The sequence below is a fragment of the Pezoporus wallicus genome, unplaced genomic scaffold, assembly GCF_028554395.1.
Source record: "Pezoporus wallicus isolate ANWC-B61680 ecotype Strahan unplaced genomic scaffold, APGP_CSIRO_Pwel_v1 contig_2, whole genome shotgun sequence".
Lineage (NCBI taxonomy): Eukaryota > Metazoa > Chordata > Aves > Psittaciformes > Psittacidae > Pezoporus > Pezoporus wallicus.
In genome coordinates, this window is record NW_026639478.1 from 2,709,084 (window position 1) to 2,736,587 (window position 27,504).

A 27,504-nucleotide genomic window follows, 5' to 3' on the forward strand; every position below is an offset into this window, starting at 1 on the left:
GTTCCCGGGTGTGTTAGCGCTTTCTGTGTGCCCCACACCGGGCTGCTCGGTGCCCAAGGATCGCCGCGGCACGCACGGCAAGGTGTAGCGGGCAGTCCAGCCCAACAGCTGTCTTGCCGCGGGTCTACCACGATGGCGCCTTCGGAGCCCTCTCTGGGTCCTGCTGGCAGCTCTCGGAAGCAGCGTCGTCCCTGCTGTCCCGTTGCAAGTAAACTGCTAAGGGTGAAGGCTCCCGCAGCTTGTGGGTACCAACAACACCACGTCATTGCAACAGCTTCCCCGCGGCGGCGCTCCCGGGCCCGCCCTACAGCGTCACGTAGGAGGTAGCAGCGCCCGTCCCTCCCTCCCGTCTGGTGCGAGGCCACTGGCCCTGGGCGGAGCTGGCAATGGCGGCGGGCTGTGGTAGGCCCCTGCGTGAGTGCAGCCCGACGCCGGCAGCCGGCGTGGCAGCTTTTCCCGGTGCCGCAGAGGTCGGGCTGCCGTCGCCGCCTTTTACCCCCGCTGGTCCCTCGGCCGTCAGGCCCAGGTAACGGTTTCCCTGCCGGGCCTGGGGAAAGGCTGCCGGCTCGTGTTTTGGCACGTTGCCCTTAGGGAGTGGTTTGATGTTTAACTCCTGTTGCTGGTCAGGGAACCCCGACCCACCCGTCTCAAGGCTGTGGTTTGAAGCCCTGAACTCGCCGTAACTCAGGCCTGCTCTTTTATGGCTATAGTGCTCTCCTCTCCCTGGCCTTGTGGAGGGGGTGTCTTTGTGGAGGTGACACCTTGTAGGAAGCATGAGCATTCCACGTGTACATAAGGTTTATTGCCCTGATTTCTGTCTGGGTAGTGGGGCTTAAACTTAGCATGTGCTTGAGCTTAGAAGTAGTAGTATGTGGCCTTTCAGTTCTTAAAAGGGGCCTATAAGAAAGGTGGGGAGAGGTTTTTAGCAGGGACTGTTGTGACAGGATGAGGGACAATGGCTTTAAGAGGGAAGACTCGGGCTGTATGGGAGGAAAGAATTCTTTACAGTGAGGGTGATAAAATACTGGAACATGCTGCCCAGAGAGGTGGTGGATGCACCAACTCTGAAGACATTCAAGGCCAGGCTGGATGTGGTTCTGGGCAACCTGATCTAGTTGAAGATGTGCCTGCTCATTGCAGGGAACTGGACTAGATGAGCTTTGAAGGTGATGAGCAGTAGCCCTTCTACAAAGTACTAGCTAGCTTTGTGGCTAATGTATGTATGTTCAGGGTAGTTAGGCCTTTGTAGTACATGGGAGGATTTCATTGTGGAAGGTGTGATTAGCTTAATTCTTACAGTAAAGGTTCAGCTTCCAAAAGTTTAAATCTTAGAGGCAAAGTTGAGAAAGCAGGTTTTTCTGCTAATTCATTCATACCACCTTGGGTTTCATAGCAGTTTCATTCCCCCCATTTGTTTAACCTGTAAATGGCATGCCTAATACCCACCTTTCTAAAAGCCTTTGGAATTGTTAGTAGAGAAAAAGAAACACGATGTCAAAACATTGCTGTCATTTCTGTTTATCCCCAGGTATGCATTTAACCTCTACAGGGGTCAGGGTTTGTCACTAAAAGCTTTCTTTGAAATAGTTTTGTTCCCTGGCCAGCAAAACCCCCAATAGTAATTTGCAAGTACTACAGGGTGTGAAAGTATAAATACTGGTACAAAACTGAGTCCCACAGATTGAAAGCTAATGAAATGGCAGTTGAGATTGTTTGGCCTCTAAGCAAGAGCATCTTGTTTGTTACTAGAAGTCTCTAAAAGAGGGGGAGTAACATTGATTTTTAACTTGGGCAGGCAAGGTTTGTCAATACAGCATTAAAGTGTTTTGTTAATAATGATTTCAAAGTCTTAGCAGACAGCATTCCAAAAAAATAGTTTAGGGTTTGCTGTTGTTTCTGCATACCTTAAGAAAATTTTCGGTTTGGAAGATGCAAAAATTCAGTACTTGTTTTGAATCGAAGCTTACAAAAGTGGTGAATACTACTATATCAAAGTTTTCAAGGCATGTGTAGGCAGCATTTCTCTTACTTCAGAAATTCCTTCCTGGAGTGAAGAAGAGGGGGTGCAAGGAGTGGTTAAAAAGGGAGCAAGAAGGACTGAATAGAGGCAATGAAAGTTATGCTTGTACCAAGTAAAGTGTGTTGTAAAAACCTGGATCTAGAACCTGATCTAAATTACTTTTGTACCTGGCATCTGTGTAGGTATGTCACTCTAGAATTTGCCCAAACTAAGTATCTTTGTGCTTTCAGCATAGATAGGAGAATAGGCTGGGACGTGCTTCCCAGAAAGATCCAGAAGTGGTAGTTCTGCTGCTGTTGAACATGACTTATATCCCTGAATCCCTTCAGTGGGCTTTTGAAAAATGCAGTTAGTTGTAGCCTTATCGATTAAGAGTACTTCTTGATAATAATACATGAGTAAAACATTTGCTTAACCTTCAGGGTATATTTGACATACAGTAGTTGTTAATTTTGTCAGCCTATCAGTGAAGTTAGTCTTATCATTTCAGCCAAGCTGAAATGTGTGTAATTTTGTGTCATGCTTACAGCAATTTCCAGTAGAATTTCAAGGATTTTTTTTTATTTATTTTTTTTTTCCCTAGCAATTGACAATGTAGGTCAAAGTTGTTCTTTCCAATTTTTATTTTTCTTTGAGAACAAACCAATCTCAGTTCAAGAACATTGTGCATTAAATGTGTGTGGTATCCATATACTTCAAAATTACATTGTAATTTCATTCCCAAAATTTAATTGGTTGGTTGGAAACCCAGAGCTGGACTGACCAGGTGTTGGAAAGTCACTTGGCAATACAAATCATCGCTAACAAAGTGTATGGGGAGCTCTGTCTGCTTGGTGGCATCAGTGGGTATTATTTGTTAAGGATTTGATTAAGTTTGAAACTCCCATATGAATATTTTTATGTGGTTGAGTGACAATGTTTGCAATTACAGCTTCCAAAATTTTTACTATCAGGAAACTTGGAAAAAATGTATGGCCAGTTGGATTTTAAGAATTTGTTTGTGTTAAAATTACAAAGTTACTTTCTTTAGTAAAAGAAAGTAATTTTTGTCAAAACTGTTGCTTGTTACTAAGCAATAAGAACATTGGTACCATTTTGCCTGTTGAACTACCACTTACTGTGCAGATTTGTGGGTACTTTAGCAAGGGAAGTCTGAAATAAGACTGTAATTTTGTTTCAGATACAGTTCTGTAGTCTGTACACAAGTATGGTTGTGTAGTCCAAGGAATTCTGTTTGAGCCTTGTCAGTTTTGAGAAAGTTTCAATGTACTGTTTTATTTGGTATCTTTGAATAGCTTAATGAATTTGAGTGGCTCAAAAGCATCTCTGGAGTACTTTGGAACATGATTATGATGGCTACAGTGGTGCAGCTGTCTAATGTTAATGGATTTCTACTGAATTCAAATTGATTTGGTGGTGCAACACTCTTCCCTTCTGACTACTGGAACAAATTAATCGTAGGAGAGACACCCATGAGTTTAAATCTGGCATCTTCCTGATGTCAGGTATTTTAACTTGGTGATAATTGTTCAAATTTCTGAACTGATAATAATGACTTCACAAATCTTCAGGGAATTCATATAGTGTATTCCCTGAATCCTGTCTCATTTGAGATGTGGAGTCTAGGTGTGCACAGTATGCATATTTCTTCCTTTTGTGATGATGTGATTTCTAAAAGCTTTTGCTTCTCAAAACTAGGTCAAGGAGCTCTGCTGCCAGGCCTCAGGGAGGTTCTAGAGCTGTACATGCTGGAATTAAAAGTCTGTATTTGACACCTTCCATAAAACCAGAGTCTAATTTGGGTATTGAGAGGTGAGTATGTCTTCAGTTTAGGAGTAAGAGTGGAACACCCCTTGTAGACTGTATGTTATCTTTTGACTGCTTACAGCTACTGTATGGAGAGTTCCATATCAGATATTTTTAGTTGAAAGGGAAGATTTGCTTTCCTGGCCTTCTTTGTTGATCCTGTGTTGACCTTCTGATCTTATCTGGCATGTTCTTCCTCGCCTCCTTTTTTTTCTAAGTTCATATGAAGTATGTCGGTAAGACTTTAGCGGCTCCTTTGCAAATCATGGCCTGTGTTGTTCCTCAAGAATAAAAATTGTTATTGTATTACTTCGATAAAAGCCAGCTTGGAATTAAACTTCAGTGTTTCTCTTGATGTTTCTCTTGATGTTTGTTGCTTTGTATAGAGGGGCTTAGGTTGGTGGAGTGGGATGAGGGGGGAGGAATAGATTGGCTGCTCCATATTTGCTGCAAGGTAGATGTTTCCCTTCCTGTTTGACAGTGAAAGGGCACTTTCCATGTAGTCATGTGTTTTTCCTTTTTTAAAATTAGCTAGGTTTCTACAGAAGACATCTGAGAATACGTTACAGGAAAGATTAATTAATTTTTTAATGTACATTTTGTAACTTACTGTGTAGCCATGTCTCTGTTTTCCATTGGATTGACAGTTCAATCCCTTACACTGTGAATTTGGTGTGAAAGGAAAAAAAACCCAAACTTTCTCAGCTTCTTTCAAACATAAAATAATATTGTTGTAAAAACCACTGTTGAGAATTCTGGATCAAGCATACTATTTTAGCTAATCTGCAGATTTTTAAGGGATCATTTCTAAATTCTCTCTGAAATAAATGCAGTAACTGCTTTGAGCTTACAGTGTTTGAGTTATTTCGCATAATAACTGTGCAGGTTTTGGCACAATCATCTCTATGTTAGTGCAACTAGGATTCTGAGTTTTGATACAAACCTTGGTGTATTGGCATTTATTCCATACTTGAAAACTGTGTGCTTCTGGATAGAGTATTATAAATCGACAAATGTTGTAAATGACAGTGGAAAATGGACAAGAGACACAGCTGAAGTGTTGACTTTCATAGCACCTTGTATTTTCAGTGGTGATTTTGATGTTACCATATTGTCATGCTCCAAAACTTAGAGTATAAAATCCGTCTTTTTAAAAACTCTGTGCAGTTACCAGATACTACTCTAAGGGTATAAGGTTTCTATCTGTTAATACGAAAATCACAGTGGGTCAGCTCCAGATTATTTTGTGCTTGTACTTAGGCTGGCACTTGTATTTCAGGCAGCCTTACAGGGGCACAGAAACATTAATGTTCAGGAAATGCCACTCAGCTCTTATTTTGTGTTTCGCATCTTTCTGTTGACATAAATGAAAACTGTATGAGACCCTTGAGCACATATGGTTTGAAGGTTTTTGTGAGGTCGAGCACAATCTTACTGTTTGACTAGGCCATTTATGTCCTGGTACATCCTAAGCCCTGATGCCACAGTGAGGAGGAGGCTGAGTGTAGGCAGTTCTGGCAAATGCTAGTGGTTGTGGACTGTGTGTTAAAATCATGTTACAAGCAGTGAGAAACTGAAGTTGAATGAGCTAGTTTCATGTCAAAATGGGTTAAAGTTAATAAAGTTCAATGAAAATGCAAACCTATAACTTTTCATGTAATTGTGCTGTGCCACTTAAATAGGTTATGCTTTTAAAAAAATGTCTTGTACTAGAGATACAAATCAGAACCCAAACTCTGCAAAATTAACACTTCTGGTGAGTTTTGATATGTTATTTACAAGCTGATAGTTTCCATCTCTTGTTTTGCTCTGGTTTAGAATTAAAATTCTTTGCCATTGGATTTTCTGGGGTTTGCAGGCAAGTCTAATGGTATTTCTCTTTCTCTTGTTTTCCAGCATGCCATCAGAAATGCTGATAAAGATATTTTCCTATTTGGATGCTGTGTCCCTGTTGGCTGTTGGTTGTGTGAATAGGCACTTTTATCATCTGGCAAATGACAAGTAAGGAACAGGGAAGCATAAGTGCTACTCTTAATTGTGCAGCAGCTGAGTTTTCCTGAGTTATGAGTCTTTTCTAATTTAGTTTCACTCATGCCAGAGCACTGATGCATATACCTATTGGCAATTACTCTGCTGAAAATACACTGCACAGCTCACAGTACAATGTGTTCTATGGAATTCTAGCTGTACAAGCTCTGTTCAGTTTAATGGGAGTTACGAGGCGAAAATTAAATACAGTGTTTTCAAATGTAGCTATTATTTTTTTTTTGTTATTATTATTTGCGTATATTTGCTTGTATTCACATGCAGCTGCACAGGCTTTTTAGTTCAGGTAGTCCTTACTGGTGTGTAGCCAGTAGCTATCTAGAATTGTCATAGCTTTCATAATTTTGAAGTCTTCCTCATTTAGCTCTTTCCATCAGGTTTTTTGCAGAGGGTTTGATTTAGTCAGGGGAGTCACTAGTATGTTTTATCTGTTGCTCTGTCAAATTTTGGTGATTTCTAACTGAAACGGGCGAAGATAAATACTGCCATGTTTTTTAAACAATTGCTTATACAGAATTCACAGATTGATTGTACCAGTATCATGATGATTTTGTGAAAGTATCGGCAGGAGAGGACCTAGTTGGTATGTGATAACTAGGACACGTGGGCTTTCTTTTTTTTTTCTTTTCTTTTTTTGTAGGATTCTGCTGAATTAGTGTTATTTAAATCGGAAAATGTCTTCCTGTATAGGAAGCTGCCGCATCTTGGTGTTCATCCATTTCTCACTTATTTGCCAGAACTTGTACAATGAATCGGTTAACGTTGGCATTGACACCTTTCAAATTGATGAATTTGAAGAGAAGGCCATTATCCAGATTAATTTTTTTGAGGCTGTCAGCAGCTACATGTAGATAACAGTTGTGTAGTGGACACAGATTATATATCTCTATGCATTTTCTACTTCAGGATAGTAAGGTAGGATAAAATCATTGAGGCTGTTCGTGGAAGCCAGTTCATCTGTCTCCATCTCAGCAATGTCTGTTTCCATTTTCTGATCTCAACAGAGATTACTGTATGTGCACAGATGGGTTTTGAGGAAGAACTTTCCCTTATCTAGAAGACTGACTTGTCAGTGGGACTAGGTCACTTCTTCCTGCTGGATTTCTATGGACCTTCTTGAGTCCCTGAATCTTGTGGTTTAATTAAAGTTCCTTCATATCTCTGTGACAGATCCGATCTTGGTTTTTAGAAAGAGTATGTTTTGATGATATTGCAGGATACTATCCTTGATGCAGTAGGACCGTTAGTCTTTCATCGTGATATATCTGTGCTGCCAAATACAGCGCTTTGTCTTTGGGCCCTTCAAATAATGTCTCTGCTTTAGCAGTTCCTTGGCACTGAAGTCTTCAGTGTAAATGTTGAAGGCAGAGAATTGTTTCTGATCGCTCTTTCTGCACCCCACTTACCTCAGTATGTTATTATTCCAGCCTTCCTATCATGCAGTGTAGGAAGCTCACATGGATGGTCTGTTTGAAAGCCTGAGGATTTTGATCACCAGCAGAAAGTGCTTGTGTAAGAGGAAGTGAGAAGCTGGAGAATAGGGGATGATCTTTTTGCCATTGTGGTCATCAAGTGATGACTGCCTGCATGTTCACTTCTGGCATTTGATTTAGCAGTAAGAGGTTGGATTGGCTTGTTTACAATGTCCAATAAGAGGCATTGAGATGAATATTATACTTAATACTTTGAAGCAGAAGTGATGTGTATTCTGCTGTAAAGAGGCAAATTTGTGCTTCCCTACTGGATGCCTTTTTTGATTTGTCTGCCCTGAATTCTTCAGAAGTTGAGGATGAGTGGACAGTGATACCTCCCTAAACACTTGCGATTCCAGGTCCCCCCTTCTCCTCCGCCTCCTGGCCCTGATTGAATTTTTGAACTTCTTGAACTGATTTCTCACCTTCTTGCAGAATACTGTTCTGGGAAATGAAGAAGCAATATGTAACTGAGAGTGAGGAGAAGGGTGGTAGGTATTGGTGGTAAGTCTGTCTTCCTTCAGCATACAGTGCCCGAGACTGTACCTTCAAAATGCAGGAAGTGCTTGCTACTAAACCCTGGCTTTTCAGCAGCCAGCTATTGAGTATCTCTTCCCATGTCTGTGTTGGGAAGGGGTTTCTAGTTCACAGCAGAGAGTTACAGGAGAACATATTAGTGCACTTTTTGGCTGAGTAAGACCAGTTGGATGATACACTGCTCAGTTTCCCTTGATGATGTTGTGTCAAGGACATTGCTCCTCTGTTTTCATCATCTTGCAATTCTTAACTGCTTTGAAGTTAAATAACAGTTTCCTCCCTCCATCGGAAATATTTTATACTATCTGATAACTGGATTGTCTTTTCCTTTATGGGCTCAAAATTGAAGTATCTTAAGCCTTTGTTTTACTTATGGGATTGTTCTTCATATATCCTACCCCCCTCTCAGACTTTGGAAAGGAAAATTGAAAGCTTATATTGACTTTGAACCCCCTTTTACCTGTCACAGAAACTTATGGATCTGTGTGTTTTAAACAGCTTTGACTAAAAAAGTGTCAGGATGAGACTGTACATATATCTGCAGAGCAGCAGCCTGGAAGGTTTTTGCATAATTCCCGAGTTTTTCTGCATAGGTAACAAAGAGCCTAGCTCTTGGCATGTGGTCTCAGCAGCTGATGAAATGAGGGTGGTTTTCACTGGTAGGAGGTAGTGTGGGATGGATTCAGCCCTTGAATGCTTTAATTCTTTAAGGGGAGAAAAAATGCATTACAAAGCACATTAGTGTAAGTTTGCCTGGGGATAAGTGAGGGCTGGTAATCTTGCTGATGAATGGTAGAGAATTTCTCTTGAGAATTTGTTTCTGTTGCTATTAATTTTTTCTAGTGCAGCCAGGTAGACTGTGTAGCACTTTAAAATTGAAAAACTTACTGGAAACTTTTATTCACAGGTTGTTGTTTGAATTCCTGTAAGTTCTTGTACTTAATATTCCATGAATTGCCCTAGAGATACTGGAGTATCGGGGGGGGGGGGGGGGGGGGAAATGTGACCTCATATTTTTCTTAACTGGAAAGAGGTGAAGCCATCATTCCTCTTGCATGTTTCTTTGATCTCTTAAAAAAAGATGTCTGTTCTCCAAGCTTTTCAAAAGAGAGTGCAGAATGGATTGACATGACAGTGGTACCACCACCAAACGTAGGTGATTCTAGTTGTCTTCGTCTACCCTGCTTCTAGCTAGACTGTGTGAGAAACTTGAGGGGTCTGTATTGTCTTTGTTGAATAAGAAGTATTAAACCACTTTTTCTACTAGCAGATTTTGTGTGAGGAAGATGAATTGTTTTGAGGTGGAATTTTCAGAAGTAACTGCTTAACCTTAATCAGTTTTCCTTTAAGTCGCAGAGTATGGCTCTGCTGTCTCTGAGCTTCATTGTGGATGCTGCATTTTCAGGAAGACAGACAAAATTTACTTTTCCTTTTGTTTTGTCATTCTAGCTTTCACTCAGATATATATTGTTTTGCTTTGTTGGGTGGGGTTTTTTTTTGTTGTTTTTTTTTTAATCTGCTTCAGTGAGTGTAAAGTGGCAGCATAAGGTGAAGGAAGGCCTTTTAAAAACCACCACACTCTAGTGTGCTATTGTGATGCATAAAATTTCCCAATATCTGATGATTCTGCTTTCTAAAATAGGAGTCAAACATTTTCTGTATATGTAGTTGAGATTTTTGTCAACATTATTGGCATATTGTAAGAACTGCATATTTTTTAGGGTTGTGTTTTTTTTTTTATCCCTGTAGTAGAGTGGAAGGTTGTAAGTAGATTTCATTTGGTATACATAATCCAAACAAGAAACGTTTTCAGCGATTACATATTCTTTGAGGTAACCCAGTAAGCCCATGAGAAATGCTAACACCTAGCATCTTCTGTTTCCTAAGCCTTCATGTTTGCACCAGGGAAAACGACCTCATATAGGGTGCTGGAAGGTCAAAATGGGGAAAAGTGGAGAAGTACACAACTGCACCTTTGCATTTCCTTGGCTAGTACTAATAATCTGGGGTTTTATATGTTTATGCCAACATGCTCAGTGGTAGCTGAGACAAGCATGTAAGAATAATTAAATAACTATTTTTGAAATTTATGTGGTTTTCCTCTTTATTCTGTTTTCAGTGGAATCTGGCTGAAAATCTGTTCCAGTTGTTTTCAACCAAAAAAGACAATCTGGAAAATGAAGTCCAAACAAACAGAAACTGTTTCCTTGGGCTGTGCTGCTCTACATGATAGAAAGCCTGGGTACTGGAAGAAAGAATATATCTTCAAACAAATAGCTGTTGTCAAAACTAGAGTAATGCAACTTGTTAAACCTGTAGATCCTTATACAGGTCTTCCATGTAAAAACAGAGAAGCTATGAAGTAAGCAATGCCTTAATCACATGAGGTGTTTACTCAAGAGCAATGTACAGAATATTGATGGCTTTGGAAATGATGGGGAAATTGGAAATAGAGTTATAAAATGTATTTCAGAATGGGAAGAAATGTGATAGCCTATAAATGACGTAGCCCGAAAAGTGTAAGTAGCTGTTAGTAGAAATGTGAAAATTCTGGGGAAGCACAGTTTAAGTTTTGCCACTTTGAGAATTTTATTTTTTTTTGTATGCTTATTTATTTTTTTTTTTCCAAAACACCCTTCTTCCCTCTCAATTTCTAAATAACAGAGCCTCTGGCTTGAGTTGGATAATTGTTCTAAAGGACAGAAATGGAAAGGAACACGTAATGGAGGAAGCAAACCTATCATTTAAGGATACATCTGTTACTATACTTTGGTATAGTACAGATTGGCCATGCTTAGACATCCTGTCAACCCTAAAATTATTTGGAGTTATACCATTGCTTCCTGACCAAAGCAGAGCTCGCAGCAAGAATGGGTGAGTTTTAACTATTTTTTTGGGGGAGGGTTAGTGTAGTTGGTTCATAATATGTCTGTAGGAGCTACCTGAACTTGGTTTAACTTAACAAGTTAATTCTTTCTGAGAAAGCTTCTCTGTATTATTTCTTCCAAAGCCTATGTCCTTCTCTTCATTGGTAGAGCTTTTTAGCAAGAAATAGGTATAATCCAGCAAGCTATGACATTAATTTTTAGGTTAACGTAGCTACTGGCATGCAAGATACAGACTGTTAGGGCCTGCCTTGGAAAGCTGAATCTAAGGCATAGATACAAATGAGCATAAAACAAACATGTAGATCTAGGAGGATTTAATGTGAGAAGCTTAGCTAGAGACAGTACATCAATGTTTATGTGGCTACAATAAGGTAATCTGTGTTGCTAACATTTTTTTTTTCTATCTGATAGGTATGTATGTGAATTTAGGGAGCTCTGTATTTGGCTACGTGTACAATATAAGAACATGCACATAAAGTAGCCTACAGCACCATGTGGGATAGCCATTGTTTTGTACTTTAAGTGTGTACAATATTTTGCTGGCATGATATTCTGAGAAAGGATGCTTAAATTAAAAGTGTGTATTTGAGATATATATGTATTTGGTTCCTGTGAAGGAGTTTACCACATCTGTGTCTTACCTGTCATTTTAGTGTATGCAGTATCAGCTGCATGCTTCTTACACAAAACCCATAGCCAGTATAACTCTGAAAAGAACGAACTGCTCGCATATAAAACCCAAGGTTCCTCAGGAATAAGCAATGTATTTACCTAAAGAAAAAAAAAAATGCCAAGAAGCCTTTTGTGTAGTCAGCTACTCAAGTCTTGCAGTCAGATTATGTGGAAAATGTAGTTGCTTTACCAAGATGTTGATTCATGTGTAGAAAATAGTAAAATAAATCTTGCAAGCAGCTAGTGTATTTATTTCACAGAATTATAAGTTTTTAGCGCTTGTGAATATACACAAAGGTAATGATTTCACAGATATCAGAATGTTACTGAGAATGTTAAGACTATAAGGAGCTAGTGCAGGGACGTTGGTAAATTCCCTGTATTTATACCAGATTGCTTGACTTAAAACCAGAAGAGGCTGATGTCCCATCTCCTCTCCAAATCTTACCGTTCAAGGTAAAGTGATGAATTTCCAGTTGGTTGCTGTTTTCTTAGCAGTGTGTAGTGGTAGGTGATACTATTTGAAACTGTTGGGAAAGCTAGGAACAGTTTTGAATATTGTAAGAGCATAAACCTGCAGAAGGTTTTAGAAAAAAGTTATTTCTCCATTCTGAATAGGTAACACAGACTGCTTTCTGCTCTTTTGTTATGTGTCATTAGCCAATGCCCGTGAGGTATGACCTTTAGTTAAATGATATTATGGAGCTAATTTGCTTTAATTACAGGCAAAATCTAGAAACAATTTGCTAAAAAAAGAAAGCTTCCTCTAAGAGAAGCTTTTAATTTATTATAGGTGCAGTTTGATCCTTTCCTTGGAATTTTGCTTCTGTACCTTCTTAGTACCTAGCTTCATACTGACAGTTGTCCAGTGATTCCATCTAGTACCAATATAGTATTAAAAACAAATTATAGAGTAATTCTGTGTCCATTTTAAAATATTGGGCAAATAGATCAGTTTTTCTTCTTTTTTTTTAAGTAGTATATTGGAAGTCCTGAGGTAATGGTTGGACTTGATGATCTTAAATGCGTTTTCCAACCTAGTTGAGTCTATGATTCTATAATTCTGTATTAGGCCATCCTGTGGTGGCTTTTGTTTCTTGTTAGGTGTTGAGATCCTGCTAGAATGCTGTAGTTGTTCAGAAGTAAAATTTATAGCTGAATGCTTTCAAAATCATTTTCATCTTGTGCGGTCGGTCAGTATTCAGAGTTAAAAAATGAGATTAGGCTGAGCTTTTCATAAATAAGGAGACATAGTCTTGTTGCTGCATTCTGTGTGTTCTTTTCAAAGACCTCGTCATCGTTCCTTAATTGCTGAATATCATCTGGCTAACCTGACTGAAAAAAGTGTAGAAGTTGGTGCTGATAAGCTTGTCCGACTCTTCTGTCTGAATTCAGGACTTGTAGTAGGACTTTGGAAGGTAATATAAACATTTTTTTTTTGATACTGTAGTATGACTTGAAGAAACATTATTTTGCCTGGTCGTTGGGATTTGGGGAGTTCGGGGGGAGGAGGTTTGGGGTTTAGTTCTGTTTTTTTTCCCCACCTTCCTTTTTTCTTTTGTATTTTGAAAAATCTTGTCTAAACTAATAACAAGGAAATGCAGGTAGGGAGAGCTAGTTCATGATTTATTGTATTCTAAAGAGCTGTTGCAGGACTATTTGTACTTCCCCCCCAAAAAAATCCACCTTTAAGAAAAATAACAGTTATGGTTCATAGTATATCAGATACTGTACTAATCTTATTTCTGTGTTCCATTGTGCTTATTTTGCACTCTTCACATGCCAAAGTTTGATAACCTAAAGACATTTTAAAGAGAATGGTTTCAGGAGGGATGTGCTTCTTCCCCTAACTCACGCCTTGCCCTGTCCCCATCACTCAAAGCAATGAATTCCCACAAGGCAACTTTGCTACTTGTTTCCTTTAATCTACGTTGCCAGATAGTCATAGCATGCTCCAGCAGTAGGAATGTACATTTTGCCCTTTTGGGGATATTCAGTTCTTGCTGTCAAGTGTCCAAGTTAAGTTGTTAGTCTGTGTAGGCTGTATGTGGGGATAAATGTCTTTAGAGAGCAGTGCAGAGCATCTGGATTAGATTCCTCCTGTAAAGGAACCTGTGTTTTAGCACTGAATTGTCTACCTGAAATTGCATACAGTTAAGTGCTATGGAAGCCTGTTTCAGGTGTTCAGTTCTTGGACTGAATTCAGAGGTGGCAGCCCTTTACTCCTCTTCCAGCCATGCTAATGACATAGATATAATATTTAGCACTGGCAGTGAACTTCCCTGAGGGAGTTTGTGAATAGTTGATCTAAGCCATGTCTCATTTCTAGCTGGAAACTCTTGCTACTTCAAATGTGCACAATCACCAGGGGAATTATTTCAAACCACAAAAGGAATATTTGTTTCACCCTTACTTAAAGGTGTCCATTTCGTAGAAAAGGAGACTGGCTGACCTGCATGAACCTCTTATGAGTTATCTCAACCTGTGAGAAGCTCTGATAAGTGAATAGCCATTTCTTTTGTATCCTCAGTTTAGTAGATTTGTGTCCATATGTTGTTGTCCCTATTGTCCTGCTGATGTGTTGCCCCTTCCCATGCTTGGAAAGAGAATTCTTTCAGCACCTGGAGACGGTTTAGTCGTAACTGAAGTTCTACAAAGTTGTTAAGCATCAAGTGCCTTGCTCTGATATACTTTTCCTGCTTAATTTTCTGAACAGCTGTTCTTATCATTTATGTGGGAGAGTAGCATTAGGCAGTTAAGTGTAGGTGGGTGTGATAATCATAAATGCCATACATCTTGGTTTTTTACACATAGCTGTGTAACAGGAATTGCTAATGCTAGTAATTTTGACAACCAAGGACAGGTTATGTGGGCCTTTTCGTGTTTGGATAGAGAAAGACTGAGAGACTCTATGTGATTGATAAATCTTTCTCATTGCATCCTTTATAGATGTAATTTTGCATTACAAAAAGTGCAGAGAAGTAGCTAAAGAAGTAGCTTAAAAAAAAGTTCAAGTAGAGGATGCAATTTTCTGTTTGGTAACCCAGAGAGATGAAAATAACAGTTGCCCACTTTTCAGAACAGAAATAGGCTGCTGGCAGTGAATAATTTATTTTGCTGTTGACTTATGTGTTTGCAAATGTAGAACTTAAAAATGCATTGTTATTTTTGTTTTTTTAAAGCTGAAATCCTAGCATTCTGTGTTCTTGAAGTGAACAGGTACCTTTGGCTCTGTTTAGTTCTCATGTTGAGCTCTGAAGTTTTCTTTGAAGTATATAGGCCTACAGAAGGTATATCTTACCGTTTACCCAGTAGCATGTAATCTGGTAAGACATTTGGGATTTTACTTTGAAATTCAATATTTCTGTTGAGTAGTTCTGTATTCCTCACTGATGTTAGCCTCTTTGCAGATAATTCCTTACACAAAATAAGCTTAATGCTTAGGTATTTAGGAGCTGGGAGGAAGGCCTATTTGACTCTTTTTAAGTATCTGGTTTAAAGCGGTAAGTAGAAGTTAGAGAAGTGCAATTCATGGATTGCTGCTAACTTTTTCCCCAGCATAGCTAGTTTCCATCCTGACCTTTTACATATATTCTGTATTCTTGTAGCAGTAGATAGTAGGGAGTAATAGGAGTCCTAGTGTTAAAGCAAGCTGTTATTAACATTATTAGAGTAACCGGCAGAGTTATAAGCAGCAGCATTTATCTATGAATTTTAATGCTCAGGAAGACCTTATGAAGAAAAAGTCTTGCCAGATGAAAATACATCTACTTTAATTAACTTTTCAGGAGAAAAATGAAATTGCTTTTGTTATGACGAGTCTTCATTATCATCAACTTTTTGAGAGAAGCACTTTGGGTTCTGCTACTGTGTAAGTTTTGGGTTCTCCTTTGTGGGTAATAAATATAACCTTTTGAATAAAGCTTTGAGTTTTACAGTTAAAATTGGCTGCTGGTAAGAGGTTTATATTTAGGGAGTAATTAACTATGCTTGTTTAATATAAACAACAATGACAGTAACTACATACAAAGCCGGAGAAGTATTTTCACACTTAAATGTAACCATTGTTATGCTGTTAAGGAGATAACTTAGTCATACAAGTGTACCAGTACTTGCTATATTGAAAAAGTTAGAAATACACTGCACATGCTTTCTCCCTTTTCTCAAGCAGTCTTATTCCCTCTTCCTATCTGAAAGACCTAGAAAAGAGGGAGACATTTTAAGAAGTAGGATAATTATCTTTAGTTGTGCAAGAGGGAAGAAAAAAATTCTGATGAACTGGCAAGGTGCCTGCATTTATCTTTCAGCCCTATTGAAAAAGTAGCTGGATTTCCTATGCAGTATTTGTGCATATGTGTATATTCCAGTGTACAATGTAATACCTGTTTATACACTGTAAACTGTTTAAAATGATGGTGGTTTTTTACCTGTAGAGGATGTTTTTGGGGGTTCATTTTTTCCCCTCAGCTTTCTGCTCAGATACTGTAGGATCTACTGGTAGTCTTAAATGCTGGCTATAACTTAGTGTGGCTCTTTTCACACAGAAATACTTAACATTATCTCCCTTGCTACCAAATAGGATCCTATGTAGGAGCTGCTCAGTTGCCTCTGGGATTTGGTCTCTTCTGGTCATTCATGTATAGTAGTTTCTCTCTTAGGTTAGACACAGAGAAAATTTTCAATAACTGCTATTCCAGGGAAGTCTGTAGCTTTTAGATTTATAGTTAAGCTGATGTGGTTTTTGTTAGTTGGGTTTTGTTTTTTTCTTTTTTTGTGTGTGGTTTTTGGTTGGTTTGTTTGTTTTTCCATAAACAAATTTTTATTTTGGAGTTTTGCAGATGTACCTTTTAAGGTTGAGTGCCATATTTTCTGCATTTGGCTAGGCTGGACAGCTGATAAGAAGTATTAGACACTGTAGTAGCTTAAAAGAAGTATGATGAATTAGAGATGTTTGATTTTTCTAATAATTTTTTCACCTCTTAGAGCCTCTCCTAAGGTAGGCTCATTACTCTTTCTGTTAAGTCTTTCCCCCTTGCTTAATTCTAGTGTTGTTGTTAATGATTATTATTATTATTTTAAAGTAAATATGCCCTTCCACCTCATAAACCTCTATTGGATGATGTTGACCCAGAATATGGACTACATGACTACAGTCTACATCTTGATATGCACGGTAGAAGCTGCACCTACCTGTGTGGAACATTTAAGAGCCTCTTCTGCAGAAAAGGTAGAGTTGGCAGAAAAGTAAGGTCTGATTTTAAAATGATCCCTGCTGTTATGTTTTCCTTTTATATCCCATATTTTTGTTTTAAGGGGAGAAACTGAAATGGATTTTTAAATGAAAGCTGTATTTTTCTTCATTGTGTGATTTTTTTTTTTTTTTTTAATATCTCCATAGTACATTGTGTGGTGCTGTAAACTTGCTCTGTATGAAATCTGCCTATTAAACTGACATAGTGTCAGGCCTGAGATACAAGTTCTGCAGATTGTCAGGATATTTTTGTTTGCTTCAGTCCTGAATTAATAATGCAGTGGCATAGCTTTTGGTGTAGATTGATGTTCCTTCCACTTGTATACTATAAGAGAAAGTAAGTTTGTCCTCATACATTTTGGAGACCTATTTCTGTAGAATTCTTCTCAAGTATACTTTAGGTGCATTGACAGATTAAATATTTAAATACATTTGTAGAAGATACTGAGAACTTTAGGATTTATAGCTTTTATGTAGGTCAACTTAGGGTAGTCTATTCTGACATCCTTTCATTGTGTGATAAGCAATTTCAGTGACTGTTTTTAACTGTGCTGCTTTTATTCATTTCTTAGTATTTCTTTTAATGAGACATGATTGGCTATCCTTGTTCAGGTACAGCCCAACTTAAAAGTTGTGCTAGTTTTGCAAAATATATAGAGATGATCTCTCTTTTGACTTAACTTCAGCACAGTCTTGCCTACAGCTACGCAGCTGTCTTTCTGTCAAGAGAGACAGTAGTAAACTTGAACAATTAAAATCAAACACTGTAAATCAGTTGCTTCTCCCCCCGTATTTTTCTGCTAACAGTACTAATGAGCCTTCTGTTGGTTTCAGAAAATACTGGTTTTGTTGATGACAGTAGAGGGCACTGTTACCAGGCTTCTAAAACACAGGTTTCTACAGTGTTAGAGCAAATTTCCCCGTGTGACACTTTTTAATTTGTTTCTGATGACTCCAAAAACTGTTAGTCTGTAGCATTGTGCACAGTGTGGAGTGTTGTAGTCTTTTGAATTTGAAACGTGTATGTTTTCAGATTCCAGAAAAGCTGCAAGCTTGAAATAAAGAAATACTTATAAGGGTAAAACTTCAGTGAAAGTCTATCCATGTAGCAATAGAAATCTCTCCTGAGGTGTTGTTCAATACAGGACTCCTCTTTATACCCTAAAAAAAAAGTAATTTCATCTTTAAATTGGCCAGAGAGTTGAGTTTTGGGGTTTGGTGGTTGTTGTTGGTTTTGTTTTTTTTAAGGTGAATGTCGTGTTTTGTTGTCTAAACTAAAAATTTTATGCTCCTAGCAATACAGCTGTACAAAAGAAAGCAGTATGTGGCACACTATTTTGTTGGTATCACTTTTTTGCAGCTTAAAAGCTACTTCTGCTAAAGGTTAAGTTGATGTTTATGCAAATTGTAGCAAATGTCCATGATACGGTTGTGGTGCCATCTTACTTTGCCAGTTAGGCAGTCTGTTATATCATAGCCAGTGTTTTCTGAACTGTTTTATTTTTGTGTCCTTTAGCTGTGTGACAGCCATTAGATTCTTTTCTCAGAGGACATCAGCCAGCTGAAGCCATGGTTCTGTAGTCAATAAGCTCATTTGTCATCTAGACCCTTCCGTGTACTTGCACAATAATTCCTTTTGGAAAATGTTTGATTTCCTCCATAATTTGTGTTCAGAAATGATGTAGTGAGGTAGCTTATGGCTGTCTGCTCTCACATATCTTCATGGTAGTTTGTTGTCCACTTTGCTCATTATGGTAAACATGGTGCTTCTGAATGTGTCCATTAGAGTAGGTTTGTCCCATCTGGTGGTATTTGATGGGTTGCATTCTGCTTTTAGGCTCCATTATAGTGATACTCTTTGTCCCATTCTCTGGGCGGGCTCTGAAACATGGAGGTCTCTGGCATTGTGAGAAGGAAGTCTTACTGTTTCTTAAAATGCTCTACGCAATCCAGATGTATTTCAGATTATGGATGTGACATGCCAATGGCAGTTTCCATAACCTAAGACATAGAGCAGTTGTCAGCTGGTTGTCAAATACTTACTTATTTGCTTCCATCACGAAGGTGCAGACAGTTCTGCGTTACCAGGGAATATCCATTTGTTATTCTGCAGAATAACTGATTTACCTGTTCACATCTAGTTTTCTTTTTGTCTGTCTTCATTAATGTTGTGCTTAATTTTGTTGCTCTATTTTCAATTCTTTCTTCAAAGTTCTCAACATTAAATTAAAGAAGTTATATCACAGTTCACTGAACCAAATGGATGGTGTATATATGGCTTAAGATGTTTGTTTTATTAATACTGCAGTATTTTATTGCACTGCAGTAGTTAGCTGGCTTGCCACTCTTTTACTCCTTTGTCTGGTTTTTAGCATTTTATTTTATGCTTCCTTCCATTTAAACGGAATTGGTAATATGGTCTTGTTGATGGATACTCTAGGGTGAATATGCTAAATACTTTAAAATAGAATTGAAAGCATTAGAAAACTTCTCTTGTCAGGAAGCTGCGACAGGCCTTTCATATGACTCAGGAGCCATGATACTGCATCTAGCTTTTGCATAAACATTCTTGAAATGTATTTACCTAAGTTTCCAGTTTTTTTAAGCATAGGTTTGTAGCCATATGTTAGCCTAAACTTTGGCTTTTCAGTGTTATTTCTTGTCAGTCAATACATTGTGCTTGTAAAATGTAATAGGGTGATTTTTATATGTCTAAAGAGATCTTAAGATTTGTTTGTAAAACGTCACATCATGTATTTGAAATGTTTTTGCTTGACCTTGAAGATTGATTTGCAAGTTTAAATGACCATTTCAGCATGACAACAAGGCCAGTTGTCACCACCAGAACTAGTGTTAAGCACAGCCTTCCCTGTGAAAATAACAATCAGATTACAACTTGCAATAAAGGCTTGGTTAGCAAAACAGACTTGCTTGCCTTTTAGCTAAAATAAATGCCTTCGAACTACTGGACTATTTGCTTCTTTCCCTGAGGTTTGTCTGTGTGATATATGTTCTCTGTATTGGTATTCTCTTTATGTGGAAGTATTTGTTCCCTATAACCTATATTAACCTGATTAAAGGGATGCTTTGCTGCTATTATGTGTCTTGCATAAACTCTGGACTGTAGATATTAAAAAGGGATAATGAAACAAATTCTAGATAAGACTGAAAAAAGACTTGTCCAATTTCCTTTGTCTGTTTGCCTTTGTATTTTTAACATAGCTTGCTCTGTCCTTTAATTTCCTTTTCTCATCTGACTGGGAAGAGGAAAGGGAGTTTTCAGTGCTTAGCACTTCAGCTTCTTGCTAATTTCTGGGCATACTTTTCCTTTCTTCTGGATAGGAGGTTTACAATGGAGCTTTTATATAAAAAATAAATAAGTGAAGGACTGGATTAACTAATCCATGAATAATTGACCTGTAGATTCCTGATCTGTGTTCCCTATCTCCAATTCTGGCTTAAAGTTAAGAAGTAACTGCAATATAGGTTATACCTTCATCAGGTGACCCAGCTAGCAATGCAGCAGTTCATATTATTAATGCCATGCAATAGTAGTCATGTGCTGGGGTTCATTAAGTTATTACCAGTATGCTTTTTTCAATCTGCTTTTAGTCCATTGCTTTTTTTTTTTTTTTTTTTTGTTTTGGATGGGTGACAGGGACAGTTGCTTGCATTTGAATCTGAATTGCAGATAACGGTGCTTTGGAAAAAGTGCTTGTTGACTGATGGTGTTTAAAGTCTCTTGTATAGAAGCTCAACTCTAAGTGTGGGCTTTCAATGTTCACTCAGTGAAGCTTGACTATTTATCTGAAGTATTTTTATCTGGAACAAAATCTTATCATTGGATTTGATTTACCGAGTTTTAGAACTGAATCATTTGGGCAGGTATCAACTTAATATCCTTTTCTGCACTTTGAGCTGGGTCCTGAAAGTGAATTCTGCTTACATTTTCCTCACTTGAGTTCTCAAGGACTTCACTGAAAGAACGATTATCACTGGAGTGATGTGCTTTCCTTCAACCATACAAAATACTTCCGGGCATAGTCATGTTGGTTTCAGTGCATTCAAACTCTTATTCCAGACAGGGTCTGTACTGAAAAACCTGCTGCTTCTGTCTTCTGTCAGGTGTTGGGCTGCTTCCTCCCCACAGTAAGTATTCTTTGGACTCCCCTCTTGTGAACAACGTCTTTCCAGCATTGGTTTATGGCCAAGCATCTCTTGGGAGTTGGCCCCACAGTACCAATTCAGAGAAGTTTCTGGCTTCTGTGGTTAACTGGGGGCTCTCTTTTTCAGTCACTTTTCCTCCAGCTGTCTGCCTTCAGCAGCCACCAGGCAGAGGTTTTTGCTGCTCTTTCACGGAGGCTTTAGCTTTTTAACTCAGAGGCATCCTTTTGATGTTGCTTCTTCTGTCTTCAGCCTCATACTGCTACTTGGGCTTGTTTGAAGGAGAATCACAGGCAAAACACTTTTTTTCACCTCTGCCACTTGCTCCTTAAACCTGTACATGCTCCTTCAGTTACCGTCTAACCATCCAGGGCCTGCTATTGGATCCTGAAATGCAGTATTTTCTGGGGAATTTCTTGTCTCCCTTCGTGTCTTCTGCAAGTCCTAGATACTTAATTCCTTTCCTTTGTTTTTTTTATTCTTTTTTTTTCTTTGAGGTCTGTAGTGCTTTTGTTTGCTCTTTTAAGAGATTATCTCTTGTTCAAGGAAATTTGTTTAAGGCATGTCCTACTATGAAATCTGGTTGTGTCACACTGTGGTGCTTTCTCCCCACACCTGTCTTTGTGGCCAGGGATTTTGTTTGTTGTGATGTACCCCAAGTTATAATTAGAGCATTAGCCTTCCTTCTCAGGTAGCAAGGGAAAAATCAGCAAAGTTGATCTATTCTGAGGGAAGAGGAAGACATACCAAACACATATGGTTATGTGTAGTGACAAAATAATAATAATAATTTAAAAAAATCACAAAGTAATTATGTCAAAACATGAGCCTTTGGAAAGCTGTTTTAAAAATGAACAAACACATAATTTAAACACTTGATTCAAATCAAAGCATACTGCTGTCAGTTTAAATGATGCAATATCCTTTCCAGGCAGAACCAATAGTTATCCATATGCCCTGTTGTATAGGTTGAGTTACCAGGCAGAGCAGAGAGATTTAAAAAAAGAGGTGGTGTGTGTATCTCATTTACTTTATGTGTTATGTTTTGATCTTGACTTTTGGAGAGTGGGCAGTGATGGAGGCACTGGTGGCATGAAATTGAAATACTGAACATGGAATTTACTCCTTGCATTCTTGCATAAGTCCTTTAGGTGCTGTTCAGATTTTTATACTCAAATATACCCAGTTGTTTTTTTTTATCTGCTGCTTCTACTGTAGATCTCAGAATGAAAGCCCTGAACCATGACTTAAATTCTCTGTAACATGCTTGGTATCTAGCTGTAGGTGTATGTTCTGTGTTGGGGTTCCATATTGGTGAGTGGGAGGAAACCAAAGACATGAAGACGAGCAGAGAGAAAGTTTATGGTATACTTGGGCTTAGTTTGATTTGTAGTACTATAATGTTATATATTGTTAATATTTTCAGATGACATTGCCGATGAATATTTGAAGCTCACAGCTGTAAGCTTAAAGGATAATACGAAGCACTTACCTCTTATTGGGACACCTGGCTTATCCTGGGAAACCGATGTGTTTAAAGGCAATGTAAAGGTCAGTCAGAAATAATTTTTATTTCTGGAAGTGCTTATCTCAAAACAGAATTATGTTTATGCATCCTAAATATGCTAATTAGAAATTATTTTATTTGTGAAAGATGACTGTAATTAGGAAAAAACTCGATTCAAATATTGCAAAAAATTATGTGAATTTTGAGGATAAAAAGTTTTACTCTTCCTCTCTTAGAGTTTACATTGCATAATAGACCCATTATACATGTGTGACAATTCCAGTGCTTTCTACTTGGCAAAGATGCTGTGACTGACCAGCACTGTTTGTTTGGAAATGCTGGACAAAAAAACCTACTGCCCATGTGCTTTTTTTTTTGGCAGGGGGTGGTAACGGTTTTAGGGGTTTTGGTGGTGGTTGTTTTTTTTTTTGTTTGGATTTTTTGTTTGTTTTGTTTTGTGATTAGTTTTTTTTTTTTTTCTTTCTCTTTGGTTGGGCTTGGGTTTCTTTGTAGGCAATAGATCTCGAAACCCAGAAGTACTCTGAGATTCTGTTGTAGCATGTATGCACAGTGAAGGTTGAAAACTGTTGAAGAATGTTAAAATGCTGCTGGACGCAGGCTGAAATACAGTCCATATTCATGCAGCCAGCACCTTGGCCTTGAGTCATGTATATGGGTCAGCTGGATTAACCGTTCATATTTGAGAGGAATTCTCACTTGTTCTCTTGCATAGAATTCCTAGAAGAATCATTTTAAAGAAAGTTTGAAATTAGTTCTGTGGATTTTGCAGTAGCGGTGAAAGCAGATATTTTTAAATGTATTTCATCTACCTGAATATTTCAGAAGTACCAAAAATTCTGACAGATATAACTTAAGCATAACTGAAAAATTATCTGGTTCAGGATTTGATTTAAATTTTGGCACTTTCTTTGAAAAAAGTAAAAATTAATAAAACTGTCATTTCTGCTAATCCTGCATAAGTGTGGAACAGAATACTGTTTGATAACATAATATTTTGCTCATAGCCATTCAAATACTTGTTTTATAGCTTACAGTGTCAGCCAGTTTTCCTATGCAATGAGGCATATTAAATTTTTTTAAAATTTAGTAATCTACTAGTATCTGTTGGGAACATCAATTGCAGTTGAGCTTGAATTACAGTTTCCATTGAGTGCTTCCTCTAACTGCTTGCAGTGATGTTTTTACTTCTTGTTTGCATAGTGGCAAATCTGTTCACTTGCATTTCTTTCTCAGTTTACACTGAACTTATTTGAGTTGGTTGGTTGTTTTCAAAAGAACAACTCTTTCTGTATGTGTTTTATTAAAAATATTGTATATTGGTGAGTAGAAGGAACTCAAGTTAACAAGAAAACACTTTTAAAGGAATTGTTTGTCATCTGTCTTTGATTGCCATGAATGTTCACTGAGAACGATAATGAAAAATAGGTGCTAATTCAGGCTTCTGAAAAAAATCAGACTTTAATTAGTTTAATTTTACTTCATTTTTATTGTGTATCCCATTAATTTTGTTAGAACTATTTGCATGCTTAAAGTTAGTAAGATCTTAACACTTAATTACAGAATATACTTAATTTGCTTAAAGAGCTAGGATATTTTGGTGCCATTGAGCAGATACCAGAAAATTAAGGCTCCTGAGAGACTTTATTGTGGCTTTTCAGTATAAACTGGGCTTATGAGAAGGTATGAGGGAGACTTTTTACCAAGCGCTGTAGTGACAGGACAAGGAACAACGGTTTTAAGCTGAAGGAGGGTAGATTCAAATTGAACATTAGGAAGAAATTATTTATTTATTTATTTTATAATGAGGTGGTAAGGCACTGGCACAGGTTGCCCAGAGAAGCTGTGGCTGCCCCATCCCTGGCAGTGTTCAAGGCCAGGTTGGATGGGGATTTGAGCAACCTGGTCTAGTGGAAGGTGTCCCTGCCCATAGCAGGAGGGTTGGAACTATGTGATCTTTAAGGTCCTTCCAGTTAAAACCATTCTATAGTTCTGAATGATTTACAGCTGCTTGGCAGGTTTTTTACTTACATGAAAAATAATCATGAGTAGTGCGTAAAAATCTGGCAAATTAACTGTCAGAAGAAACAGAGAGCTATAGCTGTAATCTTGAGTTTAGCCTCGTCCTGTGTGCTTACACCAAAAGGTTTACTGAGTATTTGTTTCTAGGAAAAAATAATACTAATTTTTTTTTTTTAACCATTTACGGTGAGAGCTTGCACGTACCAACAGATAGTTGAGGGTAGAATTCAATTTGGCATTTAACATGAATCTGTAAAACTTTTGAAACTTGTGAAGGCCAAATAATATAGGTCACAGCAGAACATGCCACTGCTTTGAATTTATTTGAGTTTTGCCCAGTACTCTAAGGCTTTTGTTTTGTTTTGTTTTGTTTTGTTTTGTTTTGTTTTAAAAAAAGAGGTTATTTTTTGGCAGTTCTGGGTATTTTTAATAAAAAAAGAGTTGCTGAAGTACAGGTAGTTGGAAATATATGGAAAGAAAAAACCAAAACCCAATACTTAAGGCCACCCTGGTTTATTTTTCATAATTGACCTTTCATATGCAAGATGTCAGACCACAGAATAGTAATTCTTCCTTGTTTCAAGTAAATTTATGGCTTATATAAGATATTAAATGGTCATCAGATTTGTTTTGGATTTTTTATTTTCAGCAATCTACAGTACCAAACTTAAGAAAACTGTATGTATGACATTACTACTTATGTTTGTGCCATCTGCTCTGTATTGTTTGATGGAAGTATGGTAATAGTGAAAGAATGTTAAAGCAATGGAAGCACAGCTATGTAGTATGGTGAAATAAAGCATTCCAAATTTCAGCATGGAATATATGATGTTGGTTTATTTACGCTTTTGGAGCATATGATACTCCTGCACACAATGCATATATACAGCATAATAAAGATAATCTGATCCATTTAGTGATTCAGAACTCATAAGATTAGGTAACAGCTGGTATTAACCATGACACACAGTCCACATGCTTTTAAGGCACATGTGAAACCATCCATTTGCAAGTGGCCGAGAACTGGCATCCTGACTTTTGCATTAGAAATTGATGCAATTGTGTAGCATTATAAAGAAATATTTTCAAGGCTTTTTGGAAGGAAGAATTACTTGGAGGGTAGAAAGATACCTTAATATTATCTTTTAGGGAACTGTAGCTTGCAGCCATTCAAAAAGTGCTGTATAGCTTTCATTTATAGTTGACATATAAGGGTAATTGTCGTGTGTGTACACTGCCTTAGGGATAGTCTCTTTGAGTATCTTTGCAAATATTGCTGCATTCACGCAATTTTAGCACCTGAGTTTAAACTTAGTTTTTTTCTGATGTTGAAAGGACTATTAATACTGAATGGCAAGGTAACTAGTAATTGAGAAACACAGGTGCTAAAGTGTTTAAGAAATAATATCTCAAGTAGGTTGACATTGCTATCTTCTGTAACACAGTTTTTGATGCCTGTAGGTTGCAGTTTTGCTTTCTGTAGGAAACCTCTAAATAAGTATTTGTTGCTTTGCAGTGCGGCACTGTCAATTATATTTTGTACCAAAATATATTTTGTACCAAAGCCTTTGTACCAAAAATTGCTCTCTAAATCCTTGATATGTCTCCTAAAATCAGGGACATATCTACTTACTGTGCCATGGCACAGGGAAATAACCTCTTCTGCTTGTGTTTATAGGACTGCTATGTGATGGATGTTACTCTCTTGGATGAAACTGGAAAGCCCTTCTGGTGTTTCAGTGCCCCGGTCTGCATGGATCTGTCTTCCAAGGCATCTGGTCTTTATGATTACATGGGTCGTATCTATACCACAGACTATGCAGATTCAGAGGGTAAAGTCTATGTTGAGTTGGTGTGGTTGGAAGAAACCAAGGAGTATTTTATAGTCAATTTGGTGCTTTATTTAAGCATCAAAAAGGTAAATGACTGGTTTGGAACAAATTACTGACTTAACTGGGTCAGTAATTTCCTGTAAGCAAGACTGTTCCTGCAAGTTTTTCAGTAGCAAGTGCAGTCGTATTTTTGGGTGTTTTAAGTGACATTGGATGGATTGAAGAGACATGTTGATACAAGTAAGTGGTTTTCTTCACTGTTGGACATCACATGGTTAGTCTGTTTTTGGTACTGGGTATAGTTAGATTATTTTTAGGAATATCTTCTTTATAGATACTTGTTACTACCTTGGTTAATGTTTCTTGTGAGCACCATATGTACTTAATGTGAAGGTGCCTTATTACATAAGCCACAGTTTTTTTTGAGAGCACTAACTTTTATGTCTAGCAGTAAAACAGCATGTGTGCTGTTCCCTTCAGATTCCTTAGAATGTTATTGGTAAATAACAGGTTTTGAAAGGTTTTGTTAAATGCAGAAATACTTATTTTCTTTTATCCAGAAAATACTTCAGTGTATTCTAGTAGAGGATTTAAAAGGCAGACAGAAAGTCACAGATCTAAACAATATAGCATTTAAGGCATTTGTTAAGAAAATAGAATATCTACTATGAAATTTCTTTAAATTCCTTTTTGTTCTGTTTTCTATTGTTCTGACCTTCTCTCTGATTTGACTCTTGATACTTGCCTCCTATACTGGCCTATGAATAAGTGTGCTAATTATCAGCACAGCTGAACTGATATCTGCTCTTAATGTATGTAATATTCAGTTGTTTTGGAAACAATGCATATCTGATACCATTTATCTAGGAGTAAGTATTCATATAAAAATGGAATGTATGTGCCTGATCTTTCAGGTTCCTTGAAGTAACTTTAGGACCAAATCTACTCCTTGTACAAAAAAATCCCAGAATGACATGATAATAGGACTCTAGTCTCATTTCATAGCATGTTACAAATCGCAGCAAATTTGTGTAGTTTCACAGTAGTCTGTTAAGAAAAAAAAGCACAACAATATTGACTTCTGTGCCTTTATTATGGTAGTGATTACCTTAAAAAAAATTTCTCACCTTTATTTAAGTACATGAATTGGTTCATGCAGCAATGTTCATGTGTAAGCACTTGTGCTTTGTACTACAGAGACAGTAGCAGATCTGTACTATAGTGTTTCTTCATGTAACCTTTAAAGATAATAAAGTTAAAGCTGATTCA

General features: G+C 37.7%; 1 protein-coding gene across 3 annotated transcripts; it reads left to right on the forward strand.

The window, feature by feature from the left end:
- Positions 1 to 441: 441 nt before the first annotated feature.
- On the forward strand, positions 442 to 27,504 carry FBXO15 (F-box protein 15). Of its 3 annotated transcripts, none has more exons than XM_057414765.1 (10): positions 442 to 526; positions 3,719 to 3,832; positions 5,723 to 5,827; positions 10,001 to 10,243; positions 10,546 to 10,755; positions 12,730 to 12,859; positions 15,230 to 15,312; positions 16,523 to 16,668; positions 22,283 to 22,407; positions 26,082 to 27,504. In XM_057414765.1, exons 3-10 carry the CDS (start codon positions 5,724 to 5,726, stop codon positions 26,349 to 26,351), a joined length of 1,311 nt encoding a protein of 436 aa, XP_057270748.1. In that variant the 5' UTR covers positions 442 to 526; positions 3,719 to 3,832; position 5,723; the 3' UTR covers positions 26,352 to 27,504. The 3 variants fall into 3 exon arrangements, with proteins under 3 accessions (XP_057270748.1, XP_057270746.1, XP_057270747.1); XM_057414763.1 differs by having other exon boundaries at positions 460 to 532; XM_057414764.1 differs by lacking the exon at positions 442 to 526 and having other exon boundaries at positions 3,594 to 3,832; positions 10,001 to 10,123.